The sequence below is a fragment of the Podarcis filfolensis genome (genome assembly GCF_964270895.1).
Source record: "Podarcis filfolensis genome assembly, chromosome: 5".
NCBI lineage: Eukaryota > Metazoa > Chordata > Lepidosauria > Squamata > Lacertidae > Podarcis > Podarcis filfolensis.
Window position 1 is genome coordinate 41,313,514 of NC_139608.1, and position 18,644 is coordinate 41,332,157.

General features: G+C 48.8%; 1 protein-coding gene and 1 long non-coding RNA gene across 5 annotated transcripts; one reads left to right on the forward strand and one right to left on the reverse strand.

Annotated features, from left to right (window-relative positions):
- The first annotated feature begins 583 nt into the window (after window positions 1-583).
- HPS1 (HPS1 biogenesis of lysosomal organelles complex 3 subunit 1) lies at window positions 584-17,353 on the forward strand. Of its 4 annotated transcripts, none has more exons than XM_083615215.1 (19): window positions 584-904; window positions 2,316-2,432; window positions 2,871-3,008; window positions 3,800-3,942; window positions 5,120-5,228; window positions 6,091-6,251; window positions 6,511-6,625; window positions 7,826-7,918; window positions 8,220-8,289; window positions 8,751-8,818; window positions 10,296-10,463; window positions 10,541-10,720; window positions 11,010-11,077; window positions 12,707-12,832; window positions 13,674-13,738; window positions 14,610-14,755; window positions 14,958-15,071; window positions 15,439-15,521; window positions 16,169-17,353. In XM_083615215.1, exons 2-19 carry the CDS (start codon window positions 2,316-2,318, stop codon window positions 16,329-16,331), a joined length of 2,127 nt encoding a protein of 708 aa, XP_083471341.1. In that variant the 5' UTR covers window positions 584-904; the 3' UTR covers window positions 16,332-17,353. The 4 variants fall into 4 exon arrangements, with proteins under 4 accessions (XP_083471341.1, XP_083471342.1, XP_083471343.1 ...); XM_083615216.1 differs by having other exon boundaries at window positions 585-904; window positions 6,511-6,613; XM_083615217.1 differs by lacking the exons at window positions 8,220-8,289; window positions 8,751-8,818 and having other exon boundaries at window positions 585-904.
- Window positions 12,792-16,366, reverse strand: LOC310763339. Its single transcript, XR_014548583.1, has 3 exons — window positions 13,997-16,366; window positions 13,154-13,808; window positions 12,792-12,925 (listed from the first exon to the last, which is right to left on the reverse strand). It is a non-coding gene; the product is annotated as an uncharacterized lncRNA (long non-coding RNA).
- Window positions 17,354-18,644: the final 1,291 nt, after the last annotated feature.

Sequence of the window (18,644 nt, forward strand, 5' to 3'; positions counted from 1 at the left end):
TTCCCGAGAACCCTAAGCAGCGCTGAGAAGGGTATACAGCGCAGGATCCGCAACGGGAAGTAGCGCCTTGTAGCTGCTTGCCACCAGTGAAGCCACAGTACCAGTGCTGTGTATCGTTAGGCCAACTAGGCAGCCTTCTGGGGCGCAGACCTCAGTTTTTGTTATATCTTATAAATTTTTGATAATATTTTACTTTTATTTTATATTTTGAAGAATCTTACCATTCCTACCATACACCTGTTTTTTGAAAATTTGAACTTAGCAAATTTTGGAGGGCGGTGTAATTAGCTAGGGCCTTGCCTGGGGTGCAAGACAGCCTAGCACTGTACGAACCTAGGGAGCTGCTCCCCAAAAGTAATCAGCGAACCTAGAGCACGGGAAAGCCCTTCCTCGCCAGCCCTGCGTTTCCAGGGGCGGGGCGCGTCCAGGTGCGCAACTTGCCTCCCTCTCCCTCTGCGCCCAATCGCTACAAGCTAATCATGCCTTCGCCCCGCCCCCGCCCCATTTCAAAGGACGTGGTTGGCTGAGCGGGCGCAGCCACTGCCCAAGATCTTCGCAGAAGTTTAGTTCCGGCTAAGTTTGCGCCTCTCCGCCCCCTGCGCCAGGTGAGGCGACAGCAAGTTCCAAGGCAGCCTCGCCAGGCGCCTCGACTCAGTCCCGGAGGAGGAGGAAGAGGAGGAGGAGCTCGTGGCCCCGCCCCGTCCTGGGCGGAGTCGCCGCGTACTGCTGACATGTTTCCCCGGGACGGAGTCACGCGCGCTTTTCCTCGGGGCTGCTTTCGTGCAGCCCCTTCGGGACAGGATCGCCCAGCAGCCTGCGCGGTTCCCGCCCGCTGCGTCTGATTCCGGGGAACCGCCTTGCTCGCCGGCGACTTGCCTGGAAGGGGGTCTCTGGAGCGGGGAAGGTAGGGCTGTCGGCGCGGGCCCGGAGGCGCCCCTTCGCCTTCCGTGGGGGGCGGGGAGGGCGATCTCCGCGGGATCTTGGCACTTCGCAGCCAACGGGGCTTCCTCCCCCTCGCTTGCTCCCTCTCCCATTTCCTGCAGCGAACAGTGGACCTGCCTGAATTTCCTCTTTCCACCCCAAGTTCGGGCGAAAAATGGTTTAGTTTCGTTGCACCTGGCTATTGGGAAGGGAGGCTTGGATCAGGCCCGGATAGCCCACGACGATTCCTTAAGAGAGCTTCCTTTCTTTTGCGCCGCCCCGCTACTAAAGTAACCCAGTTTTCCGTTCAAAGCAACAGCAGCCCTTGTTTTACACGCTGCGTTTTGCTCAGCGTGCAGTCGCCCCATCTGCAACAAAACATGTCTCTACTGTACAGTGGCGTAGCGTGGGGGGTGCAGGGGGGGCGGGCCGCACCGGGCGCAACATCTGGGGTTAGGGCAAATCCATGGGTTAGGGGGCGCAAATCCACGGGTTAGGGGGCGCAAATCCACGGGTTAGGGGGCGCAAATTACTTGCCTTGCCCCGGGTGCTGACAACCCACGCTACGCCACTGCTACTGTATGGGATTTTACAGCCACAACAGGCGCTGTAACTCTCCAACGGTTTGACTCTGCCACCAAAGGCACACTCCTCCATTGTCTCTGTAGACAAATGGATGCCAAAAAAAGTTGGTTCAGTGCTTTTGGATGGTCATCTTGTCCCTTTTATATTTATCTTTAGTTTATGCAATACACAATAGGGAAGAAAATTCTACCATTTCATACCTGCAGAGAATTAAATACAAACACAGTTGTTCCAATTGCCCAATAGCACAACGATGCCTGTAGGTTTGTGAGCAGTAGGGGAGATGCACGCTATTGGAAATGTAAGCCTCCAAACTCATCTATTGGCAGGGGGAGACAAGAAGTGTTTGTCAAAGGCAAAGAAGCCAGGACATGTATTTCTCTGGTGTGGGGAATGGTTCCAGTGTCTCCTGTGCAGTGATAACCCTCAGCTTTTACAAATGAGCTTGCAAGCCTATGTTGTGTTCCTCAGCCGCCTCCTTCCCCCACTCTCCAAGAAAGGTCACCTCCAGACTGTCAGAATTTTGCAGGACGGATTCACATGCATACTGAAAATGCATCATAGGACTGAGCTGAGCAAAATGGACTCTCCTCCCTCTGTTAACTCTAAATTTGTTCTGGTGTTCCCTCTAGTCCTCTAGAGCAGGTCTGGGGACAGGGTGAGGAATCCCATTGTGCTAGTGTTAATCTTTGTGCCAGTGCAACTATTTAGTTGAATACCAGCTTGGGTTGACATTTGGACCAGGAAGCTAAGGAGGGGCCTTGTACCAGGGGCCTAGGTGATGCATTAATACATATATTTATTTGCAGATGAAGTGTGTGCTGATTACTAGTGAGGTGGCAGAGGTCCTGTTCTACTGGGCTGACCCAGAATTCATGGCGATTCTGCACCAGCGCTTTGGGGGCCATGATCAAGGTGGTGGTGAGGTGAGATTTAAAGGGATGGAGGGAAACGGACCAGAGTAAATGGATGCAGGGCCAAAATGACATTGCTGGCATTGCGTTCAGCGCTTGAGAAAGATGTTCTGCAAAGTTCCTGGAGTGATGGGGGAAAGTGTACTGGAGGTGGAAGTGTGTATGCTTATAAAAACTTTGGGGCTTGTCTGAACAGGATCAGAACAGGTTTTGCTTTCGTATTTGCTTTTTTTATTTTAAAAATGAATGCTATGTTTTAATTGTTTTCAACAGTACACTGCCCAGAAAACCCAAGTTCTTAGATAGCTAATGGGTATGATATATAGATATGTAGCTGGGAGGCAACTGGGTTATGGCCTGTCCATGGGTGTCCATGCATATGCGCATGGGATGTGGCGGGACTTGGCAGGGCACAGTGATGGCTGCTTTTCCCTCTTTTTCTTTCCACAGGCCCCTGCTCTGGAAGACAGCATCAACACATTGTTTGCCCCCATGATCATCTCCTGCACAACACTGCTAGAGAAACTAGGGGACACATACACTTGCTTCTCCTCTGAAAACGACGAACACCTCTATGTGTTACATATGGTAACCGAATGAGCCACGTGCTTAGAAATGTATAGATGTTGATGGGAATTTAGTGGACAGACTAAGTCACCTTGAGACATTCATTAGCAGTGGAGGGTGGAGGCTAGCCAATGCAGCTACATGAGGCCTCCCATATTATTTAAATTGGGGTGGGTGGGTGTCATCCAAGCACCTTTTCTTTGTTCCTGCAGTCACAGGGAGGTTGTCTTCTTTGGCGATCACTCATAGCTGAGTGAGATTGTCTTCCATGAACACGGTCTTAACAATGAGTCCGTAAGTGACTGTGGAGGCCAGTTCTGGATCCACATGTCCTTCCACAGTGGGGACATAGGTTTCTGGATGGGAGCTGATAGGGTGAGGGTTTGTGCCTTCCTCTTAGTGAGTTTCTCCCTTTTTTCCTGAGTTTGAGTGTCTTAAAAGTCCATGACACCTTTGTTAAAAGCCGTTCTCCATTTGGAGCACTCGCAGGCCAGTGTTTCCCAGTTGTTGCTGTTTATACTACATTTTTTTTTAGATTTGCCTTGAGAGAGTCGTTAAACCTCTTTTGATGACAACCAGCATTATGCTTTCCATTTTTCAGCTTGGAATAGAGTAGTTGCTTTGGAAGACAATAATCAGGCGTTGCATCCGAACTACATGACATTGCACAGATCTGTTTTATTTAAATAAACAACAAAATGCCTCTATATTTTTGGAGCAAAGGGGACTTTAGATATTTCCATGATCATTTTACATCTGTGTTCATCTTCCTTGTAATGACTGAGATAGCAATCCTCTTGCTGCTTCTACAGTTTGGTGAGTGCCTGTACATTGCTGTGAACGGCGATGGCTCTGAGAGTGAGGATGACTTGCGCCGTAAGCTGTACGTGCTCAGGAGACTGGCTGAAGCTCACTTTGGACTAGTCACGCTCGACAGCCACCTCTTCCGCAGAGAGTGAGTTACCATGCCAGAGTGAGGATTTCCTTCCTTCCTTCCTTCCTTCATTGTGATGAGCTTGTTTTCCTCCATCCCTGGATGGGATGTTTTGTTCACAGCATATGGGACCTGCTTTCCATGTGGTCTTCTCAGGCCCCTGTAACACCAAAGTCCCAGTGTGCTGAGCCACAGGAAAGCAGCTTCTCCTTGGTGCTGTTCCACACAGCTGGCACATGTGAGACTAGTTTGTATGGATCTGTCATACTTCCTGGCACATAACCTCCTGGTGCATGAAGGAAAGGGAAACCTTAATGCAACAACCCTGCCCATGTGAGAGCAGTATTCTTGGAACACTGAGCAGTAGCTGCATGGGATGTCACCATAGTGCAAATTATGGTTTATATGCGCATGAAAAGAGCCTGAGGCAGCACAGCCTGCCTTCCCTATAATTTGCAGAAAAGTAACGGCAAAGTAGGATCTGTTTGGGGGTTTGAGTGCAGCTCTCAACAATGCCTATGTCTGGGGATGGTTACACAGGTGAGATAAGACTAAGGAGAGATGAATTGTATGGCCTCTCTGCTCCACAGCCAGGTATCTGACTTTTCCCCTGGGTGCAATCTGAACATTATGAATGTAGCCCGCAGAAGTTCTCTTTCTGATTTGACTATATAGAAATAAATTTGCCGCATAAGTTTTAAAGCCTTACTTGCAGAAACCTGGTTTAACCTTTACAAAAACAATAAAAGATACATTGTCTCAGTTATACATTTTCATTCTTACATACACTGGTCACAGTATAAGGCTCAATCTGCCAAAAAGCAGTCATTTCAGGTAAAAAATAAAAGAATCCTCTCTCTTTTCCAGCTTGCTGCATGTTGATTAAGCTCAGGGAGATCTGTGTGTACTTGAAAAACTACTCTGAGTGGTGTGGGCTACTTCATTAACATAAGTAAACACTTTGAAACTCTGTCCCAAAGAAACATAAAACTTAGCTCACCCCATTTTTGCAGGGGAAAAATACAAACCTTCAGCTGTGTGTTCATTCTTCACAGTAACTTGAATACAATACGACAATTATGCACCATTTTGTGTAACATTAAATAATGTTAACACAATCTGTAAGTTTGAGGATTTCTGTCTCTGCCCTGGAGGTAACCGTTGGCCTCCACTGATTTTGTGGGTTCTTGGTTTGTAGGCTGCGCCCAGGGGATTCTGAGCAGCGGGCTCACATTTGGGGACTGTTCCAGAGCCTCCTTCAGACCCATCACCAGCTCCGCCAGGATGACCAAAGCTTTGCTGTGGAGGTAAAGTGGACTGGGGCAGTCGATAAGTGGTGGTTGGAATGAAGCCAGGGATGCAGTTGTTCTACTGGGTAGCCTAGGATGGATGGAGCAAGCCAGGATACGTGTGTGTTGCCCCCTAGAACAGGGATGAGGCACTTTTTCCAACACACACACGTTGAGCCAGAAGCAAAAGAGCGTCGAGCAATGGCTGTGTCTCTTACCATTGTCTACTAGGCTACATTCCAGGCATGCAAAAACCAGAGGCTACAACACACACCCTCAACACCTCTGCATCCAGGGAAGCAAGATGCATTATCAGTATTAAATTGAATTTTTGATCTGTATCCCACCCTTCCTCCCTAAGAAGCCCAGGGTGAGGAGGGGTGTGTTTTTGGAAGAGTCCTGGAGGCCAGATAAAGGGCCTCCCAGGCCTGGGTTCCCTACCGCTGAAGTGGGTAGCATTGTGGATATAGTGGTACCTCGGGTTACATACACTTCAGGTTACATATGCTTCATATTACCTCGGGTTAAGAACTTTGCTTCAGGATGAGAACAGAAATCATGCTCCGGCGGCGTGACAGCAGCAGGAGGCCCCATTAGCTAAAGTGGTGCTTCAGGTTAAGAACAGTTTCAGGTTAAGGACGGACCGCCAGAACAAATTAAGTACTTAACCCGAGGTACCACTGTAGTTCGTCTTGTCAGGCCTAGAAGGGAATGCATGTCCTGAATCTGCGTAGACTGATGGAGCTGGGGAAGTGGGCTTTTCATGTTGTGTGCCTCACGATAATTGCTTCCTTGGGCTCTGCGTAAGGGACCATACATCCCAGGGCTGGGAGGGAAGACTTTACGCTGCAAACCTGTTCCTCTGCACCACCCTCTTTAGGCCGTGGAGCGACTGATCCACCCTCAGCTGTGTGAGCAGTGCATTGAATTCCTGGAGCGCCAGGTTGTGCAGCACATCAATGGCAGCCCAGAGCGGGCTGGGCACGAAGTCGTGCATGCCTTCCTGCTCGTGCACACCAAGCTCCTTGCCTTTTACTCCAGGTAAACCCCCAGTTCCTCTCTGCAGTCTCCTCATCCTCCCCTGAGGCACATCATGCTCATGCCAGCCCAGCATCTTCCACTGTGCCCGTTGCCTCCTTTGGCACCCCGCACCTCTGCTTCCGTGCCAGCCAGACCACCCTGGGCCTCTGGTTGTCCTCCTCTCTCTGTCTCTAGAAGGATACCCCCACACACCTTCGGATATGTGGCTCCCCTAACAGATGGCCGTTTCTTCACCTCTTCTCTTTTACCTGCCTCCTAGCCGGAATGCCAGCTCTCTGCGGCCTGCTGACTTGCTCACGCTCCTCCTGATTGTGCAAGATCTGTATCCCAGCAGCGCTTCTGAGGAGCTGCCAGCCTCCCAGGTACCTGCCCAGGTGGGGAAGGAGACACATTCATACAAGGGGCTCTCTGTTTGTGGAGATTCCTCTTTGGGATCTTCTCAGACAACGACCTTGAGCTGGACTGAGCTGTGTGGAGTTGGGCGTAAGTGAGATTCTGGGAGCTTGGGGGTATTTTACTGTCACAGAGCTGTCTTCCAAGTGAATTGCACTTGCCTCTGCAATACAGGCCTTCATGCAGAATTTTTAGGATGTGGCTACAGGCTTTGGTAAAAGGTTTAAATTGTGTTTTGTGCATTTTGAGGGGTGTATTGACCTATACTTTATCAGGCTACTGTAACTAGATTTTGCATTTGGATGGGTTTTTCAGAATGTATATTATATTTGGTGTGTAAGCCACCTTGGGAGGGCTATGACCTAAGTGGCAAGCTTAAAATATTTAAATGAAAATTAATTAAATCTAAACAGGAGCTGGGATGGGTACCCTGGATTAATAGTAATAGTAGTAGTAATATTTGCATTTATACCCCACCCATCTGGCTGGGTTGCCCCAGCTACTCTGGGCGGCTTCCAACACAAAAACATAATAAAACATCAAACATTAATTAATCTGTTCCAATATAAAAGTCACAATAACTTTAAAATAAATAAATCATATCAAACAAAGCAACATTCATTAAGAGCTGTTGCGCTGTGTGAAGTCTGTCTAGATGCCTGAAAAGCTAAATGTCACAGAGAATCATTGTGGATTAATCATTAGAGACCACGGAGACCCAGGTCCAAATTCCCACTAAATGAATTTGGTCCAGTTTCTTATATGCCTCAATAGGCCTCTTAACCACCGCTTTAATTTCCCATAATGTTCTGGTCTGACACTGAGTCCAGAGCATTGTGGGAAATTAAAGCACAGGTTCCTTGTTCATTTGTAGGAGGTCCTCAAACACTTCTTTAAAGAAACAATTCAGATCTGGAAAATTTCATGGAGCTCAGTGTTTGCAAATTGTTTGCTGCCATTTTATTTTAATGTTAGTATTTTTCATGATAACGTTTCGTGCTGCTTTATTAGAAACGTGCTATTTCATAGTATTAGAAATGAGACTGTAAGCTGCCTTGTGAGGATAGAGACACTATCAAAGGCAAGATTTTTATTAATAAATGGGCAGGAAGGAGCATGGCCTACATTGGTGGGTGAGTCCTGGCAGCTGTCCAAAGATGGCTGAGCCCTGTCTCTTTTAGTTCTCAGAGGATGAGTCAAGTCTCCGGAGGCTCCATAGCAGTGAAAACATCCCCATGAACAGCCCTTGTTCCCATGCATCTTCCCAAGAACAGGTGAGTATCAGCTGGGCTTTGGGCCTCCCATCCCAAAGGCCCAACCCTGGGTCCTTGGAATTTGTGGTTGATCAGGATTTGGGTTGTAGGCTTAGCTTTAAAACCTGAGGGAAGCAGGGGAGACTAGGATGTTGCTGGGGCAAATGATATGCGATTCATTATTTGCTAGGAATGGTGAAACCCCCATCATTGTCCTTCTGGGATCCCATGGTGGAACCTATTTTGGCAGATGGGGAGAGAGCCATCCTGGGCTCGTGCTGAGTCTGTTCCCTCCCACACCCTCCCTTACGCCCTCCCTCAGGTAGCAGATGATCTCTCTATGCCCGAGGAGTTCTACACCCCCAAGGCTTCCCCTAGCCAACAGAGCACAGGTGAGTTTGGGGTCAGTGCGGAGGAGTATGAGAAGCGACTGTGGTCTCCTGTAGATGTGGGGAGAGCTGTCAGAATGCAAAGAAAGAAAGAAAGAAAGAAAGAAAGAAAGAGAAAGAAAGAAAGAAAGAAAGAAAGAAAGAAAGAAAGGGTGACTTGCACGTCAGCTGGCTTGACTGAGTGGTGACTGCGTGGAAATCTGATTTCCCCCTCCCTGTTTTGGAAAGGGGCTTTGCCCCGCTGCTTGACTGGCACTCAGAACGTGTGCAAGTGTGGCTCTAAAAGCAATTTACTATAGCGCCTGCCAAGGGATGGGGTTAAGCGTAGGTGCTGCCCCAGCTAGGAGGTACCCGGATCAAAATGATGTTCTGAGTCTTTTGTTAGTTGCTGTTGGCAGCCACCTTAACTGTTCCCACCTGTGGTGCTGGGGGTATCTGGTGTCTCTTCTCTCTGTTGCCTGAAGGAAGCACGGCCTGGGCTGATGGTGTGGACTTTCAGGGTGAGGGGGAGACGAATTCTGCTGACATCCAGGTATGTGCTTGGGCTTGGGATCGCAGCTCTGGGTTTTTCTGCTGGGCCTCCCTTTCTGCTCTCTCCATTTCCACTTTGCATTCTCTTCTGGGTCTGTCTGTTTTTTTTTGTTTTGTTTTTGGCCACCTGTACTTCTCTTGTAGCCAGATCATATGGAACATGATCCGTTTTTTTCACCACCCTCATAGCTTTTTGTGAGCATCAGCCTTGCAGCTTGTGGTTATGCCCCCCACAAATGGGGAAATGAACGGAAGCAGCTTTCTCAGAATTGTGCAAAGCACCACATGTGATGAGAAACGGCAAGAAAGAAACTCCGATAATGAAAGCTGGACAAAGAGGAGCCATTCCACAAGGATTTTAGGGCAGCAGGCATTAGGGATCCCTTATGATCACATTTCCCAGTTTGCTTGATAGAGGTGTTGCTTTCTTTCTGTATACTTAAATGTTTCTATACTTCCCAGTACTGTGAAATCTGGGACAACTTTCCCCACCACCTGAACCATTAACATACCACAAATGCAACCTTCGTGGTGTCATTAAAATTCCATTAAAATTGCATTAAAATTGTGTGTCACCGAAGCACATTGTAGTAAAGTTAACATTCCCTATGCTGGCAGACCAGGGTGTCTTGTGGGTGGATGACCTTGGGGCTTAAATGAGGGGAGAAGAATGGGCAAGAGAACCTTTAGAGATCTCCTGGCCTTGCAGGGAAAGGGTTGGAACAGCATTCCCTCAGTTGCCCTCTCCCCCCCCCCCAATGCAGATGGGAAAAACTGGCAGGGGAACTGGTCTATGCATTCATACTGCCCCACAATTACCAGCAGCATGCGGATGGGAGCAGTTAGCCAGCTGGGATTGGGAGCTAGGCATGTCCTGTTTTTCATGTCTGTAGTCCCTAATCCCACTCTCTACCTCAGCCAGGATCCCATCAACAGTGAAGGGGGCTCTCCCCTTCCAGCTGAAGGGATCCTGGTGGTGGGTGGGGGCAAGGAGGAATGGAATTGGGCTCTGAGGCTGCATGTTCTTTGAACCCAGGACCGTAAGCCTGTGACCCTCCAGATGTTGGGATACAGACAAATGGCTGTGCTGACTGGGGCTGATGGGGAGTGGAAGTCCAAGGGCATCTGGAAGGCCACAGGCTTCCTTGCCCCTGCTTTAAACTAGGTGGGGTGCTGTCCCGCCTTGGCTTAATGGATGGAGGTGGGTGGGTGGACTAACTTGACTCTGGAGGCCTCCTTTCCTCTGAGCTCTGTTTCCCTCCCCACTTCCTTCGCCTGTGGAATTGAGTCGCTCTGCTTGTTTCCTAGAACTGGCACTAGATGGAGCTATTGCTTCACTTTCCTGTTAAAGGAGCAGCTGTTTAGTTCCTAAAATTGTGGAGAAACAGGAGTCCTTGAGACACTTCACCCAAGAATGCTCTATGTCCGGTCAGACAGATCCCAATTCTGTGACAACAGCATGCTAATCTTTTCCCCAGATGGCTGAGGATTCGCTGCAGTTTCTGGCGCCTCCAGCACCAGAGGCTACCAATCCACGGAGAATTTTCCTGGACGCCAACTTGAAGGAAGGCTACTGCCCCATGATGCCCCACATGATGTACTGCCTGCCTCTCTGGCCAGGAATCTCGCTGGTGCTCCTCACTAAGGTGAGCCAGCTCTCCTGAGAGGTGTTTATGACGCCCAGCCTGCCTGGATCTCACTGAATGTCCCCTCTGCCTCGCAGAGCCCCAGTTCCCACGTGGCACATTCCATCTACCAGCTGCTGGATGGATTTCTGGTGCTGGAGAAGAAGCTGAAAGATGGGCAGGAGATCAGGCCTCACCTGCGCTCTCAGCCGGTCCTCGTGGAACTCCGGCATCGGATGGACAACTTTGTCAGGAGGTTGGGTGGGCAAGAGCCACAGGTGAGATTTGGCCGATTTACACAGGAGCTGCCCAGGCACAAGGGTGCTGGAGTGAGCACCCTTTCCCAGAACACACTGCTAAGAGGGGCTGGGCGATGTAGTGTCTAGTGGGGCAGAGCTGGGCAGGCATGAGCTATGGGTGAGTTCCCATTTAGAGGAGTAGGAAGGACAATAGAACCGCTGGGTAAGAGCAGACCCTGCAAAGAGATGAAATGATGCTGTACCTAGGAGCACATCTCTCTCTCTCTCTCTCTCTCTCTCTCTCTCTCTCTCTCTCTCTCTCTCTCAGTTGCAGAATACCTGGCTGGAATTCAAGAACAAAGCTTTCTCTCGGAACGAGACTGGGAGTTCCTGCGAGTGAGTTAGTGGTCGGGCTGGGCTGAAGTGAGGGAGATTAGAATACAGGGTTGGGATAGGAATTTGGGGATAGCATCCTAGGGGCCAGTTACTATACCTTAGCCTCATCTGAGGATAAAATGGAAAGGTGGCAATGGTGCAGCCACGCGTGGTCCCTTCACGGATGCAAATGTAGTGTTGAAAAGGATGAATGGAGGTCTATGAAGCTTAAGGGCTCTTTGGACCGTGAGTGTTGTAGTCCTGGGACAAGGCAGCACCTGGCTGGACATGCTGTGAGGAAAGGAGAATGTTCCGGGTCTTGTTGGAACTGAGCAACGAAGAGACTCCTTTGCCGTCAGATTTTTATTTGTGTGAGGGGGTGCGCGTGTGTGCATGCATGCCACAGCAATTCTCTTTCAACAGCTATGAGATACGGTTGCAGACAAATCTGGAAGAGCTAAAAATATGAGGTAAAAATAGGAACCAATTTACAGAACAACCCGTTGTATAGCACTCCTGGGACTGTACCACTTACGAATGAGTGTTTGAAGCTCCCCTGTGTGTGCACAATCAAGCAAAGCTTCCTCTGCACACAGTGAAGAGCACATGAGGGAGAAGGCTTGGGTTCAAACCCTCCTCCTCCTTCCAAACATGCAATAGACTACCGTGTGCTGAGTTCAAACTTCGGCAGGGGCCAAAGGAGGCCTGGCTGGTAGCTGAAGGGGGAAGATTTGGCATGCATTTGGAAAAGGGGCTGGAGGGACAGGGGAAGAGAAAACGATTCCGATTGAATAGAACGGGGGAGAAATGGCTGAAAGGACCAGTCTGGTCTTTTCACCTATTGATTTGTACTTGGGACACTAATGGAGTTACCAGCTGAATGGATTTAACAGTTCTTGCAGCTTGGGGAAAATGTTAACAATACCAAGTTAACCTCTATAGGTTAACGAAGATGGTGTATTGACGGAGACTGCGTACAAATGAAACACAGTTTGAACTCTGGGGCCATTCCTACTGCTTTCTGCTTAAAAGAAGCCATTTTCTCTGCATGACTGTTGCAGATACTCCCTTTAGACAGGTGTTCTGTGGCGGGTGTGTCCTGCAACATGTTCTTGACAGCAGTCCTAGTGCACTAGTGGTGAGTTTGTTCTGCAATGCTTCCCTAATGCTACCACATTATTGCTGTCCAGAGCAGCTGTAGCACAACAAAAGGGGGGGTAACCGAATTGCAGAACATCTGTGGTATGAAATGTTGCAGGATTTCAGCAGGAATCTGTGGAATCTGCACTCATTGGAAATGAAGCCATGTGACACACACACACACACACACACACACACACCAATAGCATAATGTGCACAAATAATCGTGAACACACAAAAAAAGGGACATCGGGGTGGGATCCTGAATGTCCTTCATAGGTGACAAAATTCAGATAATGCTTCTGGCTTGCCTGGATGGGGGGGACAGAGGTGGGTGTGAAAACTGGCATTTCTGTACAGAGGTAAATTTTGCGTTTGTTGCTCTGGCCTCTTTTGCCTCTGGCCCCACCATCACTCCTGCCATGTGGCCCCTGGGAAGGGAATGTGGCCCTCAATCTGAAACAAGTCCCCCCGCTGCTTCAGAGGCACACTGATCTCTCTTTGGCACAGGCTTCTGCAGGCCTTCTGCCGCATCCGGAGGCAGCTGTGCGCCGTGTATCGGCAGCTCTTTCTTGGATCCTCTGGGACGCAGGGCCTGCCGCAGAACTTGCTGGACCAGGTGCAGCAGCTGACGCGGTGAGTGCGATGGAGCGCAATGGCAAAACCACACGGGAAAGGGTGGCGGTGGCATATCTGAACTTGTACACATTTGAGAGTTTGCACCTCATGCTGGATACAGCGGTACCTCGGGTTAAGTACTTAATTCAATCCGGAGGTCCGTACTTAACCTGAAACTGTTCTTAATCTGAAGCACCACTTTAGCTAATGGGGCCTCCCACTGCTGCCGCACCACTGGAACATGATTTCTGTTCTCATCCTGAAGCAAAGTTCTTAACCCGAGGTACTATTTCTGGGTTAGCGGAGTCTGTAACCTGAAGTGTATGTAACCCGAGGTACCACTGTATCCCGTAAGGCAGTATTGGTCAGTTGTTGTTGGACACATAGCTCCCATCACCCTTGGCCATCTTAGCCGTGGATGATGGGAGTTGCAGTCCAACAACATTTGGAGACCCGACATTGAGGAACGTTGCTGGAAGGTCACCCTGAAGTTCCCTTGAGCACAGCTCTCTTCCACTCTTACATCCATTCAGTGCTGTCCAGGAGAAGCTGGTACACCCCAGTCATGCTCCACTCCTTATAGCAGCTGATGAGAGGCTTCTTGGACCCTCCTCTTGAATTACCGTCTCTTCCTACCCTGTGCACTTTTGGGTCTAGTGCCTGCTTCTCCCCATGATAGTGGCCAACTAAGGAAGGAACATTGGGGAATTGAAAGGCTTGCTGTCTTCCCCAACCCCCAAGGTGGGGCTGGAAACTCCGGCTCCAAAACCAAGCACCACTTGCTGCGAGGGCAGGAAGGCAACATGTGCCCCGAGCTCTCGGCCCTTGTAGCTTATTCCTGGTTCCTTTTTGTTGGCAGGGACAAGCTGCAAGACTGGAGAGATTTCCTGCTGGTGAAGAGCAAGCGCAATGTTACCATAGTGTCATATCCTTCCATGCTTTTTTCTGGTCCCATTCACTTCTTTTCTCCCAGAGGACTTCTGAACATGTAGACCTGAATAAATTATAAGGATTTCACTTCCACAGATTTAAGAGCAGTGGTCCTGATACTAACAAGGATACTGAGGAAAAAGCTACTCTTGAGGATCAATCGATCCTCTAGAACACTATGAGATGTGCAGAAGCGTGCAGAAATGTGGGGGGGGGATTCCTTGTACAAGTAGTAGTAGTATAGTATACCACCCTTTTTTCAAAACCAGGAGGAGGAGAGCTTCCTAGAGAAGTGGTTGTGAAGTACTCCCCTCCCCCCTCCCTGGCTGAAGATGTCTTGTGGGAGAGTACTCCCCACCCCCACCCCCACTTTGCATAGCAACCTTTGGGACAAGAAACTCAGCTCCCACCCCCAGCTGGGCCATTTCCTGTAGCCCAGCTGGTAGAGCCTAAGACTCTTAATCTCAGGGTCATAGGTGTGAGCCACACCTTGGGCAAAAGATTCTTGCATTGCAGGGGGTTGGACTAGTTGACCCTCACAGTCCCTTCCAATTCTATGATTCTGTGTCTTGGGCACAGAGCTGGAGCAGGTGAATATTGAGATTAGTTCTTTCCTGGGCTCCACCGGTGTTGGGAACAGGCTGGCAAAAGTTCTCAGGTTGTACCAGGAAAGTACACTGTCCTTGGACAAACGTTAAGGTGGGGGGTGGGATTTTGAAGGATTTCCATTGCTCACTTGGGTCAAGAACCCCATCCCTGTTCCTTGAGAGGTTTTTGTGGGGAGGATCCTGGTGTGGCAGTCACCCAAGTCGAGAGGGGCAGCTACCTTCTCCCCAGCCACAGGCCCTTAACTGGCTGCCATCCACATATCTGGAGGAATTCCCAGGGCTGGTGCACTTCATCTACGTGGACCGCACAGTGGGGCAGATGGTGGCTCCGTCCCTTGGTGCTGCAGAAGACTCTGCTTCAGAGCTAGGCAAGGGGCCTTTGCCTGCCTTCATCAAGCAGAAGGTAAATCTCCCCAGCCTCTGCAAGAGCCTCAGCTCCTGTTCCCTTCCTGCCTGCAAAGTTTTCGCTGCAGCTCCCAGTAACGTGAGCGTGTGATGGGAGTTGGAGGAGAGACCAAGAATCTTGGAGTGGTGATTCGGTGCTCAGAAAGGGAGGTCTTGGGGTGCCCGGTTTCTCTTTGTCTTCCCTGTCTCTTCCTCTCCAGGTGTGGTCCTTGGTGGCGCTAGCGAGAAGCTACTTGCAGAAGGGCTATACCACGGTGACAGTCCGGGACGGAGACTACTATTGCACCTACTTTCTTTGGTTTGAGAATGAGATGGTAGGTGCCGGAGCTTTGGGGGAGAGGGTGGGTGGGCTTGGGATGCAGAGATCTCCTGCAACTTTCTAAGACGTTGAGGTGATGCCCTGTCCTGAGCACTTACTCCGGATGTAAGAATCCCAGCACCAAATGATCATTCAGCTGCAGTCAGTCATCCTAACTTGTTCAGAGCTGATTTGAGGCTACAGATGATGCATTCAGGAGGAAGGATAGGATATTGACATGGTGCATAAACAGTGTCCTCTGCTATGGTGTGGATAGTACAGGCTGAAGACATTTGCCTCTACATAGCCTAAGAAGGCCTGCAGTGGTCCCTAAGCTCCTGTCCTGTCCCTGACCTCTCCTTTCTGCTGCCACGCCCCTACAGGGTTACAGGCTGGAGGTTACAGAAGTGCCGGTGCTTTCAGATGATTCAGCCCCCATTGGGACATTGGCCGGCGACTATTACAGGTGAGCAAGGATTCCAGTGCCCCAGATACTATTGGATACACGAAGGGCTTGGAGGGAGACTTCAGCCAGAAGATCCAGGTTGGAGAAGGGCAATCCTTTTACAGCTTGGCCATTACCCAGCCTCTTCCTCATCCTGGCACCTGTATACAGTTCTGCAGAGCGCTGCCTACAGCCTCATGGGAATTTCTATTGCATATAGTATAGTATATTTTTATGAATCGCCTTATTTCTGTGGCTGTAAGTTGTTTTTAAGTGTTTTTAATGTTCTTACTTGCCCTGGGACGGGATAGGGTGGGTGGTAATATTATTTCTCAACATCACCCCATGTTTCTGGATTTCCTAAGCTGGGGGTGGAAAACCTGTGACTCTTCAGATGATACTGGCACTACAGATCCCATCGTCCTTTGACCATTGGTACTGCTGGCTGAGGTTGGTGGGGAGTTGGAAGCTCAATATAAGCCAGGGAGGAGCAACACAAGCCTTCAGCTTGCCTTGGATTACATGGATGGGCTTCAGCTGTTCCCCATCCTGTCTCTAGTTTAGCGGGACATCCTCTGCTGGCTGGGCTGGGGAAGCTATTTGGAATCCTCCTTGTCCCAGCAGCCCTGCCTCTTCCCCATTTCCTGACCACTGTCTCTCCTCTGCAGGAAGCTGCTCCGTTACTGCAGCAGGACCCATGCGAACGAAGTGGTGAAGTGCTATGAACTCCTCACCATCCACCTGGGTGTTGTGCCAACTGAGTTTGTGATCCAGCAGGCGTGTGACTTGGCCCGGCGACTTTGGGAGCCAACCCGCATCCCCTTGCTCTAGGGGTTTCATTTGCTGCCTCAGTGCCATGCTAGGGACTCCACTTTCTGGACTCTGTACCTCAGATCTCTAATATCTGCTTCTTTTGGGTTCTGTTCTGCCTGCCATGCAGAACCCAATATCCTTGTCTCAAAGGAACAGTGGCTTTCCTCAGGACACTGAGACTAATGGGACCAAATTGCTTTCAAGGTAATGCTAGAGACATGTGGCACACTGACACGATGTGTGAAGTTTGACTTGAGCAGCTCCATCTCCTTGCACACACATCCCCATACAGTCTTCTCCATCTGTGAGAGTGAGGTTCGTAAGCCAGAAAGGTCAACCTATGGCATGAGATACCCACAACCAATTTCCCCCTGAAGCAGCTAGGAATAATCGGGAGCAAAGCTTTTCTTGAGACCATCACTTGTGGAAGGGTTTTTGAGAATGGGCTCTCAAACCTGGTGCCTGGTACATCATCAAACTTGCTCCGCTGTTGGAAGTTTGTCTTTGTTGCCATTGGGGAATCTCATCTTCCCATAGTGGAGAAGGAAAAGGGCAAGGAGAGCCAACTGCATTTAACCCTCCCCATATTAAAAGTGACAGGTTTCAGCTGAACAGTTCTGTAGGCTTGAGTGCCTTCAGAAACGTGTGATCTAACATAAAAGATGGCGAGCTATCAGCAAATTAAGCCCTCACTTGTACTTCTGAGATGGAAGTTTGGTTTGGAGGGTGTATGATGCTTTCCCACAGCACAGATAAATGCAAAGTGTCCCTTTCAAGGAAGCAGCCCCTGGAAAGAGGGAGATGAAGAAACACAAATAAACCTTTAACTGAAAGCATCTTGCTTACCAAAAAAAAAAAAACCATTCACTGTCTGCAGTGCAGGGTTGTAGGACAGAAATATCTCTTGCAATTGGTATGCAAGTTGGCTACAAACTCGGGTAGCATTTTTAATTGTATGTTTAGGAAACTGGAGTAAGCTAAACGTTTTATAAATGAACTGTATTAGCTGTCTTAAAATAAATGTTACCCCTAGGTCACTATTTCTCTCTTTTGTGATATTCATGTCCCAGATACAATACAAATTCAGTAGCAAAAAGGAGAGCTTTTATATCTATGAAGAATTTTGATTTCTTATAAAACGTTGCAAAGGAGAATAATGGGGTGGGGTATGAAAATACCCAATATAATCTACATTACAAAGCTTTACGAAAGACTGTGTCCTTATTGCAGTGCTTTCTGAATAGTGACTCAGACTCATGAATAACTTCAGAGCAAGCTCTGCTGTTAGGAAACAAAGAAACAGGAGGTTGGACTAGGTCAGGGAAGGGGAACCATGCTGCCTTGCAGACATTGTTGGGCTCCATCAGACTTTGCCAACTGTCAGAGATGGTGGGCAGTCGTAGCCACAGGTTCCCCTTCACTAGACGGGTTGTTGATCAGTTGCCATAAAGCTCTTGTTTGATACAGTATTTATACTGCTGAACTCCCAGCTGAGGTTGCCACCTTTTCCTCTAAGCAAGCCCTGTGTTCTTAACAGCTACACGATGGACAGATTTTCCAAATGGGATGGCAATAAAAGGAAGGGAGGGCTGTGCTTGCTGAATTTCTGCCTGCTGTGCAACTATTTATTCATTTTGTCTACTATTTATATCCTCCTCTTCTTCTGAGGATAGCTTTCAGCGGAATAAAGCATTGGTCAGGAAAAGGTTGGCTGCTGTTCTTCCAAGGATGATGGGCATAGAGCAAAGAGGACCTCAGCACCAGACTTTTATTAAAGGTTCTATATATACTAATAGTGGACTCCTAATCCAAGTGCGGGTGTTTGTTTAGCAAAAAAGATACCCTCCATGTGCCAAGAGGCTCTGAGAAACTCCAAGCATTGAATGAAATACTAAAAAGTCTTCAGAAACAAAAACTGTTAAAATGGGCAGGCGAGACCAACAACAGCCAAATGAGGACCGAGCATACTTGGTGACCGTACAGTGCTGCTATTTTGTTACAAGGTGGGGGTTAAAAGTGTAAAGTGGGGAAAAGGGGAGGTGGAATGTGTATCATGGATTTGGGGCATGGCTGGCTACTTGGAACCCTGAATCGGGCACAATGTTTTGCTGCAGGTCCCACTTGTGAAATAATCAAAAGTATGCTTCCATTTCATCAAAGATTGGTTTTCTAGGCTGAAAAGAGTGACAAACAGTATAAAGCTGTGCCTTTCTACATTGCCATTTCCTCCTTCACATGGAAACCAATCTGTTTAAAAATTAAGTCACATGGTCACATTCTCATTAAAATGCTAAGCAGAAATATTCTTCAATCTCTGAGAGATCCCTATTT